This window comes from Juglans regia, chromosome 13 (assembly GCF_001411555.2).
Source record: "Juglans regia cultivar Chandler chromosome 13, Walnut 2.0, whole genome shotgun sequence".
In the NCBI taxonomy this organism is placed as follows: Eukaryota; Viridiplantae; Streptophyta; class Magnoliopsida; order Fagales; family Juglandaceae; genus Juglans; species Juglans regia.
Window position 1 is genome coordinate 9,512,146 of NC_049913.1, and position 16,513 is coordinate 9,528,658.

At 37.1% G+C, this 16,513-nt stretch overlaps 1 protein-coding gene and 1 pseudogene across 8 annotated transcripts; one reads left to right on the forward strand and one right to left on the reverse strand.

Annotated features, from left to right (window-relative positions):
- Positions 1 to 757: 757 nt before the first annotated feature.
- On the forward strand, positions 758 to 5,212 carry LOC109019668 (annotated as a pseudogene).
- Positions 5,213 to 5,978: 766 nt separating this feature from the next.
- On the reverse strand, positions 5,979 to 14,304 carry LOC109019582 (cyclin-dependent kinase G-2). Of its 8 annotated transcripts, none has more exons than XM_019001969.2 (10): positions 14,175 to 14,304; positions 13,979 to 14,025; positions 12,004 to 13,367; positions 10,647 to 10,782; positions 10,447 to 10,535; positions 10,146 to 10,257; positions 9,951 to 10,057; positions 9,222 to 9,842; positions 8,025 to 8,110; positions 5,979 to 6,370 (listed from the first exon to the last, which is right to left on the reverse strand). In XM_019001969.2, exons 3-8 carry the CDS (start codon positions 13,338 to 13,340, stop codon positions 9,743 to 9,745), a joined length of 1,881 nt encoding a protein of 626 aa, XP_018857514.2. In that variant the 5' UTR covers positions 13,341 to 13,367; positions 13,979 to 14,025; positions 14,175 to 14,304; the 3' UTR covers positions 5,979 to 6,370; positions 8,025 to 8,110; positions 9,222 to 9,742. The 8 variants fall into 8 exon arrangements, with proteins under 8 accessions (XP_018857514.2, XP_018857509.2, XP_018857504.2 ...); XM_019001964.2 differs by having other exon boundaries at positions 13,970 to 14,025; XM_019001959.2 differs by having other exon boundaries at positions 13,979 to 14,304.
- Between the last annotated feature and the right edge of the window lie 2,209 nt (positions 14,305 to 16,513).

The following is a 16,513-nucleotide window of genomic DNA, read 5'->3' on the forward strand; positions in this document are numbered from 1 at the left end:
AGTCCACATGGCCATTACAATATTACTTTTTACGTTATCATTTTGATTCGCACATGTAAATGTAACATGTTTAGTGGCAGTGCAATTCGAAAATTAAAAAAATTTAGAATAAATAACAAATATTTTTTTATTTGATAAAAGTCCTGAAAAATGATATCTTATAATTCAAGTCTTAACGAATCAATAATATGAAGAGCTTTATCTTCTATTCCGATTTGCAAGTAGAACTCCTTTAATAAACAGTCAAAACACTCAAACTATGGCAAAAGTCATTGAAATTGAAGTGAAGTGATTTTCTGGAACATAAACCTTATGAAACGATCCGAGACTTACGGTGAGGTTAATTTGAACTAATCACACACTAAAGCCCGTTTGGATATGAGATGAATTGAGATGGTTTGTAAATAATAATGAAAAACAAATTAAAATTAGATAATTGAGATCGTCTATGCCATGTATGGGAAAAAAACGTTAAAGCCAATCTTTAACGAAAGCTCAGAGCTCCGAAGTCCGAAGTCGTGTTCCAATCCTGGTCGTCCATCAAAATTATTCTCTCAAAACTTACGAACTTTGACTGAAATTTTGTCCAAACCAATTTCATGGGCCATAATTTGAAGACAACTGGTTGTTTTGTGTTCCCAACAGTCAGGGACAAGACGAGCTTGGAGAAACAGAGATCCGACCAGAACTAGTACCATTTTGTCTAGGTGATATTTGTCTGTTCCTCGTCATTCCCATTTTTGTCGGTTGTTGCTTTTGTGTCATTGTGTGTGTATGAGGGTCATTGTGCACAATTTTCCATCCCATAGAGGCTGGAAAAGCATAGGAAACCTCAGATATTTGCAAATCCCATTCCCAAAACCACCTCCAATATCTTGGCCGGGTCTCTAGCATTATCGTCCAAAAGGATATTTGATAGTTCTCCAATCTCTGTATTAGGAATTCCAATTAAGCGCTTGCTTCATGGCTGATCTTCATGTTGTGCACGCAGAAAACCCTCCCGCCCAAACCCCACTTCTCAATTCAAACCAAAACCACATTCCTCCCCAAGAACCACGACAGCAACAACAACAACGACAAAACGAAGAGACCCATTTAGATCAGACACTCAAAAAGTTGGAAAAGTTTCTCACTTTCCTCGGGTTTAAGCAGTCGTCTTGGAGGAGCTCAGCTGTGTCTTGGACTGCTTTCGTGCTCATAAGTGTGGCACTCCCTGTTGTGGTGCTATAGCTCTCCGACTGTTCGGGGTGCGAGATGTACCAGATTAAGGCTTTCGAACTGGACATCGTGGCCTCGCAGGCGTGCCTCGCTGCTGTCTCTTTGCTCTGCATTTCCCACAATCTCCGCAAGTATGGGATTCGAAAGTTCCTCTTCGTTGACCGATCCAATGGCCAAATGTCACGCTTTCATGACGTTTACGTTAGGCAGATTTTGGTGAGCATTTACCAACATCTATGAATGCGTTTTGCTTTTGCTTGTCTGATGTGCTTGAAAATTTGATAATCCATGCAGATTTGGTATCCCATGATCAACATTCATTATAATTCCCTAAATATGTAGAAAAATGAGATGGATTTTGGTGATCATAAATCGAGGTCTATAATAACGAGTATGAATGCATTATAACAAATGAAAAAAGATAATATTTTGTGAGAGTGGCAGGGGCGTCTGTTGTACGATCATAATGTGCTTACCAAAATTACCACGATTTCCTTTCTATTCAAATCCTCAAAAGAAGCGCATAGCACATGCACTCATGTAGGTATTAAGTCTCTAGTAAGGTCATCCCTTTTTTAACGCTTTCCTTCTCTAAAGGCACTACTCTGAATAGGACATAGATGTATCTTCTCAAGAGTATGCGAGTAGTTTGTGCTTGGGATGATTTCGTCTCTGAATCTGAAGCCAGATTTACCTCTTCAGGTTTGTCATACGATTCAAATTTATGAATCTTAAGATGTACTGAGATAATTTATTGGGATAGTCTGGTTTCTTTACGCTAGCTCATTTATTGCACCCTGCCACATGCCATTCTGAAGATTGCATGTGCAGTCATCCCATTTTATATGTACATCATGAATCATGGGGCTTCTTTGAATTTAATCCCAGATGTACCTCTAGAGTGTTTTCATAAGACTCTGATTTATGATGAACTGAATTCATTTATTGGGATATAATAGGCTTCTTTACGCCTGCTCATATATTGGGCACTGCCATGTGTCGCTCTGAAGACTGCACGGGAAGTCATCCGCATGTTGTATGTAAATCATGAATCATGGTGGCAGTCAGTTGCTATTTTATTAGCTTTGATTATACCCTGGACTTATGTGAGTATGATCTCTCTATCAGCCAGCGTTTTGTTTCACATGGTCTGCAATCTGCAAGTTATCCACTTTGATGATTACGGGAAGCTCTTGGAAAGAGAATCAGATGCCTTGGTTTTTATGGAGGAGCACATCCGTTTGCGGTATCATCTGTCTAAGATAAGCCATAGATTCCGAATTTATCTTCTTCTAGGGTTCTTTGTCGTCACAGCAAGTCAATTTGTGACCCTACTGCGGACCACAGCATATAGTGGAATAATTACTATAATAAATGGCGGCCATTTTGCAGTAAGTTGGTTCCTATTTTTCACTCTATAAGCTTATCACATGTAGAAACAAAATTATATGTTAAATGGCAACAGTAGCTGCTATGTTCACACTGAATCCATATCATTTTTCTTATTTTCATCATACCCATCTATTAAAAAATTTAGTTGTTAAATACATTCAAGCATTTTTTCCTTCAATTTTTCAGGTGTCCACAATTGTTCAGGTTGTTGGGATTATTATTTGCTTGCATGCAGCCACAAAAATTTCCCATAGAGCTCAAGGTATTGCATCTCTTGCAAGCAGGTGGCATGCTTTGCTAACATGCAGTTCAACAGATTCATTACATAACAGAGTTTCCAACAATGTGGGGAACTTGGAGGCTGCAATTAATTTGGACTCCATGGAAATAAATTACTCTGAAAGTGATTTGGACTCGTCAGATTATGTTCCAATTCCTATTAATGCTCAACTGGCTTCCTATATGTCCTCATATCACAAAAGACAAGCCTTTGGTATGAAATTCATACATCCTCTTTTAATATTACATCTGTTTCTCTTTCTGTACAATTTCTTTTAGTCAGTCAGAGATCAAGTAATCATGCTTATTGCTTAGGATAATTAAATTACGCAGATGATACAATTTCTCTTCTCATACATGAGTAGTAAGTTTCTTGAAGTTGGTTCCCATAATAACTGCTTACAGATGACATGATCCACCATATAACAAGACTAATCAACTAATAAATGCATTGGATGTAGACTGCTTTCTAGAATTAACTGTAATGCTAAATGCCATAGCTACTTTCCATTGCTTCTGATTTAACCTAAAGTTGATATGAATGTTGTATGAAGTTGTGTTTATATTCTCCGCAATAGGCATTGAATCATGTTTTATTTCTTGTTGGTGTGCTCAGTAGTTGAAATTGATCAGCTTCCACAATTGAAATCTGCTGCACCAATTACTTAAAAAAAAAACTGCAAACCTGATGACTTCATCAGACACACTTAGAATTTATTTGCCAATAATTTATTAATATCAGTAGGAGTAGCCAAGTACACTGGATGTATACAAGAGAAAACATCTAACTAGGAAGAAGAAATATTATAAGGAAATCATGAACATTAAGCCCATTAAAATCTAAAGCTATTGCACAGAAAAAAGTGTTGAAAAAGAATCTTCTGAGTTCCTCTAGCAAGTGTTCCTTATCTCGACGCACTGATATTTTTAAAGCTGTAAATTGAAAAATAGTTTGTAATTCATGAATGCGGTACGTTGGTTAAGATGTTCATGAGCAAAATAAGCCCACTTGTCGCCTTTTACCTCCTGGAAGCTTCCTTGCAACTTTTGAGGACTTTGCAACAATACTCTCACTTTTTAAGTGTAGTTGTAGCTTTCATTTGTTCCAAATGAACATATCAAACAAAAGCGAGCAGTATGAGACCTTCTCTGGGCTACACTATTTGCATCACTGTGTAAACCCAACGCATTGTCTAGAGCACACTACACTATAATCAAATCACATAATTTGGCTGCACTAGCGTGTGATACTGTCAAATCACATGGTTAACAGTAAAGATAGCTTATAGAAAAAAGCTTAATGCAACTTAATTACTACTTACAGAACACCCCCAAAGGTTAAAACTGGTTATGTTTTCCAATGAAATGCTTAGGTTGTGTAAGGATCCCTTTCTTATCTACATTGAAGTTGTCCCATTCAAATGCATTTACTTTCAGGGGAAAAAAAGTCAGTGGAATATAGAATATTATTGTAAAATAAGAGCTCTCACGTTTGAAAAGTGTACATACATATGACAATCTCCTAAAAAGAAAGTAAAAAACGTAAGAGAAACAAGAAACAGTCCCTGGTGGAGCTTTCATCTCTGGCAGCTGAATTATTTCCGTTCATGTGTCCTGTTTTGCTTTTACGATGACTGGCTGCGCATGAATCTAAATGTGGAAATAGCTCTGGTATTTTACTTATAAAGACTCAACATTGTTTCAGTTAACATCTGGTATATATGCAATACTGTTGACCTTTTTGTATATTGCATTTAATCCACACTTATCTCGGGTATTGTAATGCAGTTACTTATTTGCAGACAAATCCTGGAGGAATCACGATATTTGGTTGGACGGTTGATAGGGCCCTCCTCAACACACTATTTTTCATCGAACTGTCTCTGGTAACCTTTTTGCTCGGCAAGACAGTAGTTTTCACTTCAAACTGAGTAAAGATTCCATCACGCCATGGTTGCTCCTCGGATCTTCCACACTCTTGAGTGTCAACATCAGCGCCAGGAAAGTAGTCGAGGAAACTGTGAAGCCATTGCAGGGGCTACCTCAGATCTTCTGGATAATGTTTACCTGGTGCTACACATAGAATTCCAAATTTTTGTTGCGATATCTTAACATTCATCTGAAGTGGTTAATGCAAAGACCTTGATCCTTTGGATGAAACATGGTGACTGGTGTCATAGGTAACTACTGTTCATTAGAGCGAGACAACCGTTGACCGTTGGAATCATCTCTCTCAAATTTCTGTTTTGCAAGATTTGTACTCCCACCAGCACAAAGGTTTCCCCGACCCACCAGAACTCTAACTTCAGACCTGTGATTTAGGCTTCAGCAGGTCTTTTCAATTTTATTTAATGTAATATTTGTTTCTAAAAATTTATTCTGTTTCTTCGCTTAAGAATCATTTTTTTTTATCTTGACTAAATTCTAAGAGAATGATCAGTTTTCACGAAAGTTTCTCATGGTAATTGCCACGTTATTTAGCATCCCAATCATTCGGATTTAGAAAGCTTTCCAACCAGAGCACGCTACTAGAGTTTTCTATTTACACGACAAAATTAAATAGAATTTTTCTAATTTATATAGATGGTAAATCCCAGATTTGGTTTAAATCTTCCTTGTTGAACTCATTGTCGATTGGCCTAAAATGCTGATTGATTATCCTTTTTATTTTACAGTCTTTGGATGAATAGAAACCAATTGCTAAAATCATAAGTTGTAGGTCTTAGAGTAAATGCTAGATAAAATCTCATTAAAACCCCAAATCTCTAGATGTTGATGGGTTTTAGTATCTCTAGTGCGCAGCATGCATGCTATTGGAGATGAATCCATTCATTTATTGTAAAATACGAAGCATCATTATATCTTTTAAGAAAACTAGATTACCAAGCATAGCATGTTTTAATTAAACAGATGCTATCAGTTTTTAGTAAAAAATTTGTGCAAAAAATAAAGAGGATTCTTTTTTAAAGAAGCTGCATTCCTGGGGGCAGCTGTCTTGTACAGCAACTACAACCCTAAACAATCTATAGGATCGAACAAAGCGAAATGGTGATTGATGAATAGGTTACAGAACGGACAAGGGCTAAAGATTTACAAGAACATTAATTTAAGGTCAGATAATGCATCATCATCATCCAGCTCGTAACCAACATCACTAACTTCATTTTAAAGCCCTCATTGCACTGAACATGCTACAAGAAAAAGAAAATTATCATGTGCACACGACAGCAAACGTGTGGGGGTTCTGCCAGCCTGCTTTATTTCCTTAGGAACAACGACAGCATTCATAAAGAAACAGGAGAGACTATCGAGGGTCGGTTGAATAACAATATTCAGAAAGAAACTTAAAAAATTAGTTTATTAACAATTTACAGGCAATTTTTACGCCATTCTTCATAAAGACGTGCGAGCATCAAGCATGTAGGTCAAGCCGGATGCAGCTACGTAGCCATAAACCCCACTGCGGAGGGGGGGCCCAAAGCTGATGTCAGAAAATACGGTCAAAATTTAAAAAAAATTAAATCTGACATGTTTTGGTAAGATATGAGAATGGCCGAAATGGTGAAGATTCTACATCATTGAGCAACAACAGAAAACGAGGAGAGAATCCATTTTCATTTTCAACAACTATAAACAACAAAAATATCCTATTTCAATTCTACTTTTGGTCGCGGGGTAGCAGCAGCTTTCTCAGCCACCAAATTTGCATATTACAAAATTATTTGGTGCCAACCGACAGAAACAATCGCTGGATAAACTTAAGATTTACTCACGATAAGTGATTCTCAAGTAAAACATTGAAACGGATTTCCTCATAATTCATAAAATAGTTACTGTAGTAATATCATTAAGCTACCTAAAAGGAGCAGATAGAGCAACTCACCACCACCAAAAGGAGACTTTAAATAAAATAAAATAAAATAAAAAAGTAACTAACAGGGGCAAAAGGTTCTCAACCAGATCCTGCAACCTCTTGGACACCAGTTACGATACAATGATAGAGTTCCCTTTTCTATACTTACAACTACTAAATCTGCCTTTATCCAGTAATTTTTCCATATCCAGTAAACCCATTCTTCCAGCTGGGCCTACAATACTTTAGTAATTAATGGCTTAATGCTACTAACCATCCCTTTTATTATTATTATCATTCTCCAACCATTCCATAATGTGGTATTAAATTATTGAAGACTATTTGCTGTGTTCCACTCGTGAGCCAATCATATGATGTCATGTCAAGGGATCATGAGAGAATAATAATAATAAAAAATGATTTTCATAATAATTGGATCACATGTGAGCTACAAAAGATGTCAACAGCTAACAAAGAAATCTGAATAAACCAAGTTACATCAAATTAAAAAAAAAAAAAAACAATGATCAGCACAGCTATGCACAAGATGGGGATTGAAAAGGATCCTACATAGTAATATCATTTAATAATTCTAGTAAAATTGGGAATAGCAGTCAAGGAAAATAAAAATTGTGCTTTAGAATTTGTAAGTTATCAGATTGAAACTATAATACCCTCCTTTATTTACTAGATCCACAGGGTACTCCCATATTTGAAATTCTAACCAATCAAGCAAGTTCTATCCCATCCTAGCATTCAGACTCATACATCAACTTTTGCAATGCATCTATAGCAGTTTATACTTGTAATGATAACATACCTTGTCAAGATGCTAAACTATTTTCTTTAATTTAAATATTCCACTTTAAGGGAAAAAAATAGGAAGAAAATGAAATGATTGTGGAAAAAGCTACTCAGTGGGAAGTCGATAATTAGATAACATGGTTCATTTTCGCAAAATGTGAAAACTAAATATAACCAACCAAAAGGCACGTTACACCTAGCATCAAATTCTGGATAGAATCTCTCACCATCTTTTGATCTTGCTTTTATTCAACTAATTCAATTAATGAAAGTCTATTTAGTACAGTCAACTATTTGACAAGTAACCATCGTGTTCAATTTTACGAGCAGACAGTGTCAATGTGCATTCAACCCCAGAATTCTCAAGTGTACATCAAACCAACGCATACATTAAATTTGTTTTTGAATATCTTAAAAAATAAGGGACAATAAATTATGACACTAGGATAACGCATTATAACAAAGGTTTGCATTGTACCTTAAACGAGCCAGAACGAACACCTAATTGAAGATCTATAAATTCCAGTGTAGACAGGAAACCTCCTCAACCTGCTTGCTTTGATGCTGCAGTGACATTCGCAGACAAATGTCATAAAACTTCCGGGACTAGTTAAAGCTTGAATCATTCTAACACCATCAGTACAAAGAGAATAACAGGGGACAGAGCCAAGAATTCGTTCAGTTCCATGCCTTCTTAAGGATGTGTAGAGTTAATCAGAACAGAACAGGATTGCAATTGTAGAGTTAATCATCACTTAAATGCCAGTGCCGGTGCAATTTTAAATACTAAGCCTCGGTTTGGATTAGAAACTCATCTCATCATTACAAATTTTCCAAATTCTTGCACAAAATATAATAAACAATTCAACTTTTTCAAATCTCAAAACAATAATAATATTAAAAAATAATATTCTTACAATATTTTATTCAACTTATCTCAAACTATCTCAACTCATATCTGAATCCAAACAGGGCCTAAATCACACCTAAGAAAACACTAATACAGTGGAAAAATGTTAAAAGAGCCCATTCCTAGGGTATACACGCATTGTATTGTTTAGTTGCCTTCTAAAAATGACTCAGTTTAGAACTCTCCAGCATAGACTAACATAATCTTCATTATTTAGTTGCCTTCAAAAAATGACTCATGCTTGAACCTAAAAAAAATTAGCACTTTTACAATGCCAGGTCTCTAGCTTGCCTTCTCGTATTTCAATTCTTCCAATGCACATAAGCACGCCTTGTAAAATACGGGTACATGAAGATGATTTTATGAAAGAAAAGACTCAAAATGCCACAGTTGGAACAACCAAAACCTTAATCTCGGGAATGAAATCCATTACAATGAGTATGAAGCTCAGTAGCAGTAATCCTTTAATGAAAGCAGCAGCAGCACATTCAGAACAAAACACACAGAAGCATTTAATGCATTTTCGACATGGTTAACAATCCCTCGCACAGCAAAAACGGTTGCTAACCCTAGAAAATATTCCACCACCAACCAACAATTAATGCAGGTCGAGTAATGGAAAGTAACCACCCACCATGGCAACTGAACCTACATACACCAAATCAGTGTATGCTACTATTTCAAATCATAAAGGTTATCCCTCATGGATGGAAAACATAACCCTGATCCATGGAAGCATTACAAGACATCAAGTGGATAAATTACCTTGAAGCATTATGATTACTGACAGTTACTTCGTCAATGGAAAGCAAAGAGCATCCCCTCCACTTCACACCAATCAAACCGTCTCTTGCAAACACAATGTGATAATTAAAAGAAAAAAAAAAAGATAGAACTGATAGCTGGGAAATTCCATACTTTTATAATATTCAAAAAAATTCAAAAGAAATGTTTGCAATGTAGCAAAGAGAATATGTTACACAAGTTTCTGCTGAAACTTCTTTTTTCAGAAGAAAGGCAGTCATGCCACACCTTGCAATGCAAGCAATGATGACCAAAGCTGGAGAACAAAGTTAACCTGCAATAAGTCTGGTTGACAGGAAGCTATAAGAGTGTCCACCCAAATCACTGAATAGTGCCTGCTAAAAAACAGCACGAATGATCTCCCAACAAACAGTTTTTGTAACTTCGTTTCAATGCATGTCTTCTCACCTCAACCACATTACTAGTCAGCGTTCAACAAAACAAAAGCAAGGAGATCAAGGTCACCCTGCAGATTCATTAACTTAACCAAGCACACCACCAGTCCCTAAATGCCCCTGCTGCAACTCCTTTCTACGCTGCTCTTCCAGAGGATCGGGACTCTTCATTATTCTCCGCACACGTCTAGTATAAAAAGAAACAAACACAAATCATAACTATTGCACGATCAAGGATAATGCAACCAGAATTCACACTGGCAGCTATTTCTTGTTCATATAATGTCAATAATACCTGTCTTGAGCATGCTGAGCAGGGAAAGTAGGCATGAACTCTTTGGACTTGGGAAGAGGTACCTCACGGAACCATTCATGATTAAGAGCAGCTTCAGCTGTAATTCGCTGCACGCATCACAGAGGACCTAGTCACTATACCAGAATTTTTTTAAAAAAAAGAAGTAAGCCATTTAACAGCTTGCTAGTAATTTACCTTTTCAGGGTCATAAGTTAGAAGTTTGTTCAACAAGTCAAATCCAGAATCAGAGAGAACGGGAGATCCAGTGAATGATGTAGCAGGGAATTTCTTCCGCAATAGATTATACCTGAAAGGAACATGTCATGGTTAATACAAACATGTAAAACTGTCCAACTGAAAGTGTCACCATAGGAGGCCAGATAGCCAGACCAGAACCACCCAAAGCTGGAAGCCTGGGAAAACAGTGACAGAAATAAGAAAACCATAATCACAGTAAATGGTAGAAGTTTAGATATAGATCATCACTTATACTTACTGATGCTTGACAAAATTGACCTTGACCCCAGGCAGCTTGGAAAACCCAGGCCAAATTGTCTCATTTGGTGTGCCAAGAATCCTAAAAATCTGCAAACATTTAAGACATTTAAACTTTAGTACTGAAAGTCATGATGGAACCCTAACAGCTAGGAGTCAAAAAGATCAAGAACAAGCAAAATTCACCCGTCTCTAATTTACCTTGTCAAGCTGATCAAACTCGGTTTTCCCATTAAACAATGGTTCCTTTGATAAGAATTCAGCCATGATGCAACCCAGCGACCACATGTCAATTGCCGTGGAATATTGTTTTGCTCCCAATAGAAGTTCAGGTGCCCTGTAAAACAAGTCAATTGGAAAAAACATTCACGATGCGATGTTTATGCCAATAATGTGTAGATAGGAGTGTCTGTGTAGATATATTTTTTTTTTTATAAGTTACTTTATTAAGCACGATGTAATAGGCGGAGCCCGAGTACACATGAAGTATACACAATAAACACCTAATTACATTCTAAAACTTAGAAAAACAAAGACAATAACTTGTTTACAGCCCCATCCTTGAGTACAATAGCAAAGAACCAGCAAAGTAGAGTGCTTATAAAAAACTTCCAAAATGCATCTCTATTGCGTTCCTGATGTTAGATATAAACACACACCGATGTGTGAGCATGTGTGCGCGTGTATTTTATATATATATATATATATATATATATATATATATAGAGAGAGAGAGAGAGAGAGAGAGAGATAATTCAATTGAGAAAAAAGACTAAAGAACAAATGGAATGGATCCATTGAAACCAAAGCACAAGGCATACATATAAAACTGGTTACCAGCCTTTACCATATTGAGCTAGCATGGTTAACATCCTGTCACTTCTTAGGGAAAAAACATTGAATGACTCAAGTAACAAAAGATGGTACCAAGTTTTGTGCCCCCAAAACTTACCAAAAGAACAATGTATTGAACAGTCAACAAATTGACCACAAAAGTGATGGAAAGCAATTACAAAGTACTATAAGGAAAGGACAACATCAAGTTCAATTACCATTCAGGTTCATAGGAACTGCACAGTTTTTGTTTTTTAAAGCAGGGGGTGTTGGGAGCGAGGGAAGAGGAAAACAAAAAAAACTGATAGAACCATTACATGAATCTACAAGATCAAATTTAGCATGTTAACAGTACGGAACATGATGCAGAAATATATACTCTCTCCCATAGTGTCGGTTCTCTATTTCATTTTAGAATGTCCAAAAACCTCTACCCTAAGAGTCCTGAAACAATTTTAATAATTCTCCAAATATACTCTACTTCATTTGAAAAGTTAACACCCTTTTTCTTTGCTTTACTTGTCTTTGATTAACTAAAATATTGGAAAACGTATATTTTAACGAAAGGAATATCAAAAGATGTTCCCTAGAGATGGATTTTTTGAAACAAGACCAAAAATATAAGACAGGAGTATGTGTGAGGGTGTCTCTGTAATGAACAACAAGGACAAATGCATCTTCTATGCAAAAGGAGATGCAAGGTAAAAACGCAACTGCAGCTCACCTGTACCAAAGGGTAACCACCAAATGAGTATATGGTTTCAATGGACTCCCATATTGACGTGCCAAGCCAAAGTCACAAATCTTCAACTCACCCCGATTATTCAAAAGCAAATTTGATGCCTTCAAATCCCGATGAAGCACCCAATTATCATGGAGATACTTAACACCCTCCAAAAGCTGGAGCATTAGGCATTTAACCTCACTCTGACTAAATGGCTGTTTCATTGTCTCCATGAGTCCTTTAAGATCATGTTCCATGTACTCCATCACCATAAATATACTATCGAGGCTACTACCCACCACCACTTCTTTAACATCTATAATTGAGGGGTGATGAAGAGAAAGAAGAATGTTTATTTCCCTCAGAGAAGTCAATGGAAAACCTTCTTTTTCCTTCTCCATTTTCACCTTTTTCAACGCCACAATGTCCCCACTCTTTTTATCTCTTGCTCTATATACAACACCATAAGTGCCTTCATCAATCCTGTTAAGTCTCTCAAACTCATCAACACTTCTACAACCCTGAAGCATGTTTACGCTCCTTAGTGGAGTAGGTGAAGGTTCTGGTGTTCCACAAGAATCATCTTCATCCCCTGAATCTGTATCTGACTGGCTAGCACTACTATATTTCTTATGGTGTTCCTCATCAATTTGCATGGAGTCATCCTTCTCTGAATTATTATCAGCATAATCATCCTGATTCAAAGACCTTCCACGGGTGACAAGTTCATCAGAATCAGATGATTTTGCTCGAGATCTTTCAGAGTCTTCTCTTCTGAGTTCCCCCAGCTCTGGACTCAATGACTTGTTACGTGCCTTGGCCTCCAATGAATCTGACAAAGGCATTTTCTTTCTCCTTTTATGTACTCCCTCATCATCTATAATTTCGCCTTCATCAACTGGAGAGTTATTCCCAGCTGCCCATCTTGAAGAGGATATGTTCCGTGTTGGAACATAATCATCATTTTCTAGCTGCTCTGCTTCCAAATCATTACCCCACTGCTGGCTTGGTGACCCAGAAGACAAGCCTACTGGAGACTCAGGCGCACCATGCCCCACAGACTCAGATGCCAATGGGGGATTAATTGGTGATGAATATCGCAGCAAATTCTCATCCTTGCTATTCTGACCGGGAGATATTTGTACACTCCCATCGAGAACAACATCAGGTGACTGATGGTATGCCTTGGGTAAAAGGGGGGGACGATGAAGAGCCTTCACTGTTGAGGACACTCTACTTCTCGATGAATTATTGACTTCTTTGTCATCTCTATCCCATATTATAGGCGAAAACTTCCTCTTTCTCTCTGGAGCTGGTGACTGAACCCCATTATCCATTGCCTTAGAATCATTGGGATCCTTAATCTGCGATTCAGATTCAATAGCATCATCAGATTCACTTGACAACTCACCGGGTTCCCTATCCACAGCCCTAGCCACAAACCCACATCGCTTGGGCCCACGAACACCACCACTACTACTGCCCGAATCACTCCTACTTGAAGCTGATCGATACCCCCCATTCATTACCTCCCTCTCTTTAATATCCTTCTGCCTAACCCTACCCCTATCTCTTGCATCCCGGATATGGCCCCTTTCCATGTCAAGATTACCATTACTATTCCTAATTCGATCATACTCTTCCTTGATATTCGCAAAATCCCTCCTTGACAATTCACTGCTGGAATCGCGGTCCCTGAACTCGTTTTCGCGATATCCCCCGTGCCTCCCAGCAGCCATATTTCTTTTTTCTTATAAAGAGATGACTCCACCCAATTTTTTTTAAAATCCCAATGCCAACACTATAAAACCCTAACCCAAAGTCACCAAATCAAAGACATAAAATTTCCCCAACTTCTCTATTAAAATAGAAACAAACCAAGAACTTACAACGCGAAACCCAAAACCAAAACAAACTCAGATCCAAAAACAAAACGAGGTTTAAACGATAAAATAAAGCATATTACCACAATTACCAGCAGAATTTCAATCTTCGTGCAATTCAGCTCTAATTTCCCTCGGACTATTGGAGATTGAAAAAGAATCGGATTAAAAAGAAACCAAGAAATTGAAGCACGAGACGAAGAGAAACACTACAAATTAGGACAACTGCGGGAGAATCCTCGACTTCCCATGCGAGATAATGGCTGGTGAGAGATAGACACTGCTTACCGGTGAGGTATAGGGGGTGGGCAAAAGAAGTCGGCGAGCGCAGCCTCTAAGAGAGAGAACCCTCAAAATCACAATCGAAGACGACCCAAAGACGAGAAGAGAGAGAAAAGGAGAGGGATTGCTTTTTGGGTTTGGGAAGGAAAGGGTGGCTCACGATTTTTATTGGTTTAGTTTATTGGGGAATGCCAAAATATCTGGGCGGGCCCTGTTGCTTTGCCCGAATACCATTGGGCTCTCTCGATGGTCTTTTCATCTCAAGACCAGACCCGAGACCCATCCGCTTAAATTACGATTTTACCCCAGATCGTGTGACGGTTCGATCATTGATAACTTCCAATGTCACTTTTTTAGAAAGAGAAGGTCAGACTTCTCTCTTGAAAAAAATTCATCCTTATCCTGGTGTCTCTCACCCTCCTCTTCATGTCTTTCGGTTGTTCCTTTTCATTTCCATTGTCTAAGTGTGAATATGCTTTTATGGCAGTTTTTTTTCATATTCCTTCTACTGTTTTTATTTTCTCAGATCTATCGCACTTTAGCTACCATCAATCGACACGCATCCCACCATGTCACTCCTCAGCCACTAATCTATCGGGACGATGTGGAACTGCACCAAAAAAGTTGGCATGTGGCCCACACAAGCAGCTTGTTTTTGCACGTAAGCTTCACCCACCGCCTCATCCCGACACCTCCGTCAGTGACACGTGTCATACCGGTGGATCCCCCACCTCTTGATCTTTCAAATCTGTCTCACCTCACCTCTAAACTATCAGCACGTGACCCACATGCACCACTACAAGTAGGGTTGTAATCGAGTCGAACCGATTTTTGGCTTGCCGAGCTCGGCTCGACTCAAAATACTCGAGCTCGAATTTTTTTTATTTTTTGTTTGAACTCGACTCGATAAGCTAAATACTTAACTCGAGCTCGAGCTCGTCCCACAAACGAGTTCAAGTCGAGACGAGCTCGAGCTCGAATTGTGGATTTTTTTATTTTTTGAATAAGATTTAATAATTCATAAATTAAAAAAAAATCTAATATTAAGTTTATACAACTAACAAGTAGAATCTCTATTGAATTATAAAATTTATAAATAATTAATATCTAACTAGTTGATATTTATCCAAAATAACAATATATTATATGCCTACATATATTATTAGTACATACACTTATTATGATAGTATATATCTATTTCATATATAGTTCCAACATACTAGTATATTAAATTATTAAGTTTTATCGACTAATTATTATGCAAATTATAAAATATACTTATGAAGTATATTCACTGTATAGACATAAGTAATTAGATTACATATTATATATTTAATTATAAAAGTGGTTTGCTTATATTATTAGTTACTACAAATATATATATGTGTATATATACATAGGTGTATGTATATATTTATTAATATATGACTGAGTTTTAATCAAATCGAGTTAACGAGTCGACTCGAGTATAAACGAGCGAGCCTTAACGAGTCTTAGCCGAGTCGAGTCGAGTTTTGTCGGGTATGTGTCATTTACAATTCGAGCGGGTATATGCTTTCACAAGCGAGCTTTTTTTTTTCACGAGTCGAATTTGATTTAAGTTTAACTGAACAAGTATTGAGTGGGCTATCGAACATACTGGTTCATTTACAACCCTAACTAGAGGGGCATGGGAAGACTTTTGTTTCGCCGCAAATCTATCATTCCGATATTGATTTTCCTATTATGTTATCGTTTTTTCTAACCAATAATCTTGAAAAAGAGACTACGGGTCTCCCTAAAAAATATCTCAAGACAACTGATTGCAGTGCACTTGCTTATATCGCCTCCAGTGGTGGCTTACCAACAAACTATCTTTTAAGACAGAACCTTCTTTGTAGGGTAAGGGTAAGGACAAATAAATTGGTACCAAAACCCCATTTTTTTTTATTATTTTTCACCACCTTTGCACTATGGTTATTGTAATAGGGTATTTGTTAGTATCTCCACCCCCCTATGTATCATATTTTCTAATTTTAATGAAGTTTACTGCTTGCTTAGAAAGGAAAAAAAAAAAACCTTCTAATGTCACTTATCCAGATTTTATTTTTTTTTAAGTTGTGATTCACTTCTAGAAAAATTCAATTTTGTAAATTGACCAAAAAAAAAAAGAAGTTAAAATTGGATAGTGTTGAGATGCTTGTGGCAGTTAAGGAAAATCAAGAAACAGTTAAATGCTTTGGTTTTCTTTCCTCCCCCGAGCCTTAATATATAGGAAAATGATATAATTACTATTATTTTTATAACTTTTATACAATGTGTTAAATGATGAATATTTTTATAAAATAACATAACATCACTTTAAA

What these genes read in the sequence shown, in the direction of transcription:
- LOC109019582 (XM_019001903.2), bottom strand. Translation starts at nt 13,742, where the DNA reads ATGGCTGCTGGGAGGCACGGGGGATATCGCGAAAACGAGTTCAGGGAC. An exon ending in GTGGTTACCCTTTGGTACAG is followed by an intron (nt 10,783 to 12,003) that starts GTGAGCTGCAGT and finishes CTTGTTTTACAG; the next exon opens with GGCACCTGAACTTCTATTGG. An exon ending in TAACTTATGACCCTGAAAAG is followed by an intron (nt 10,058 to 10,145) that starts GTAAATTACTAG and finishes TGATGCGTGCAG; the next exon opens with CGAATTACAGCTGAAGCTGC.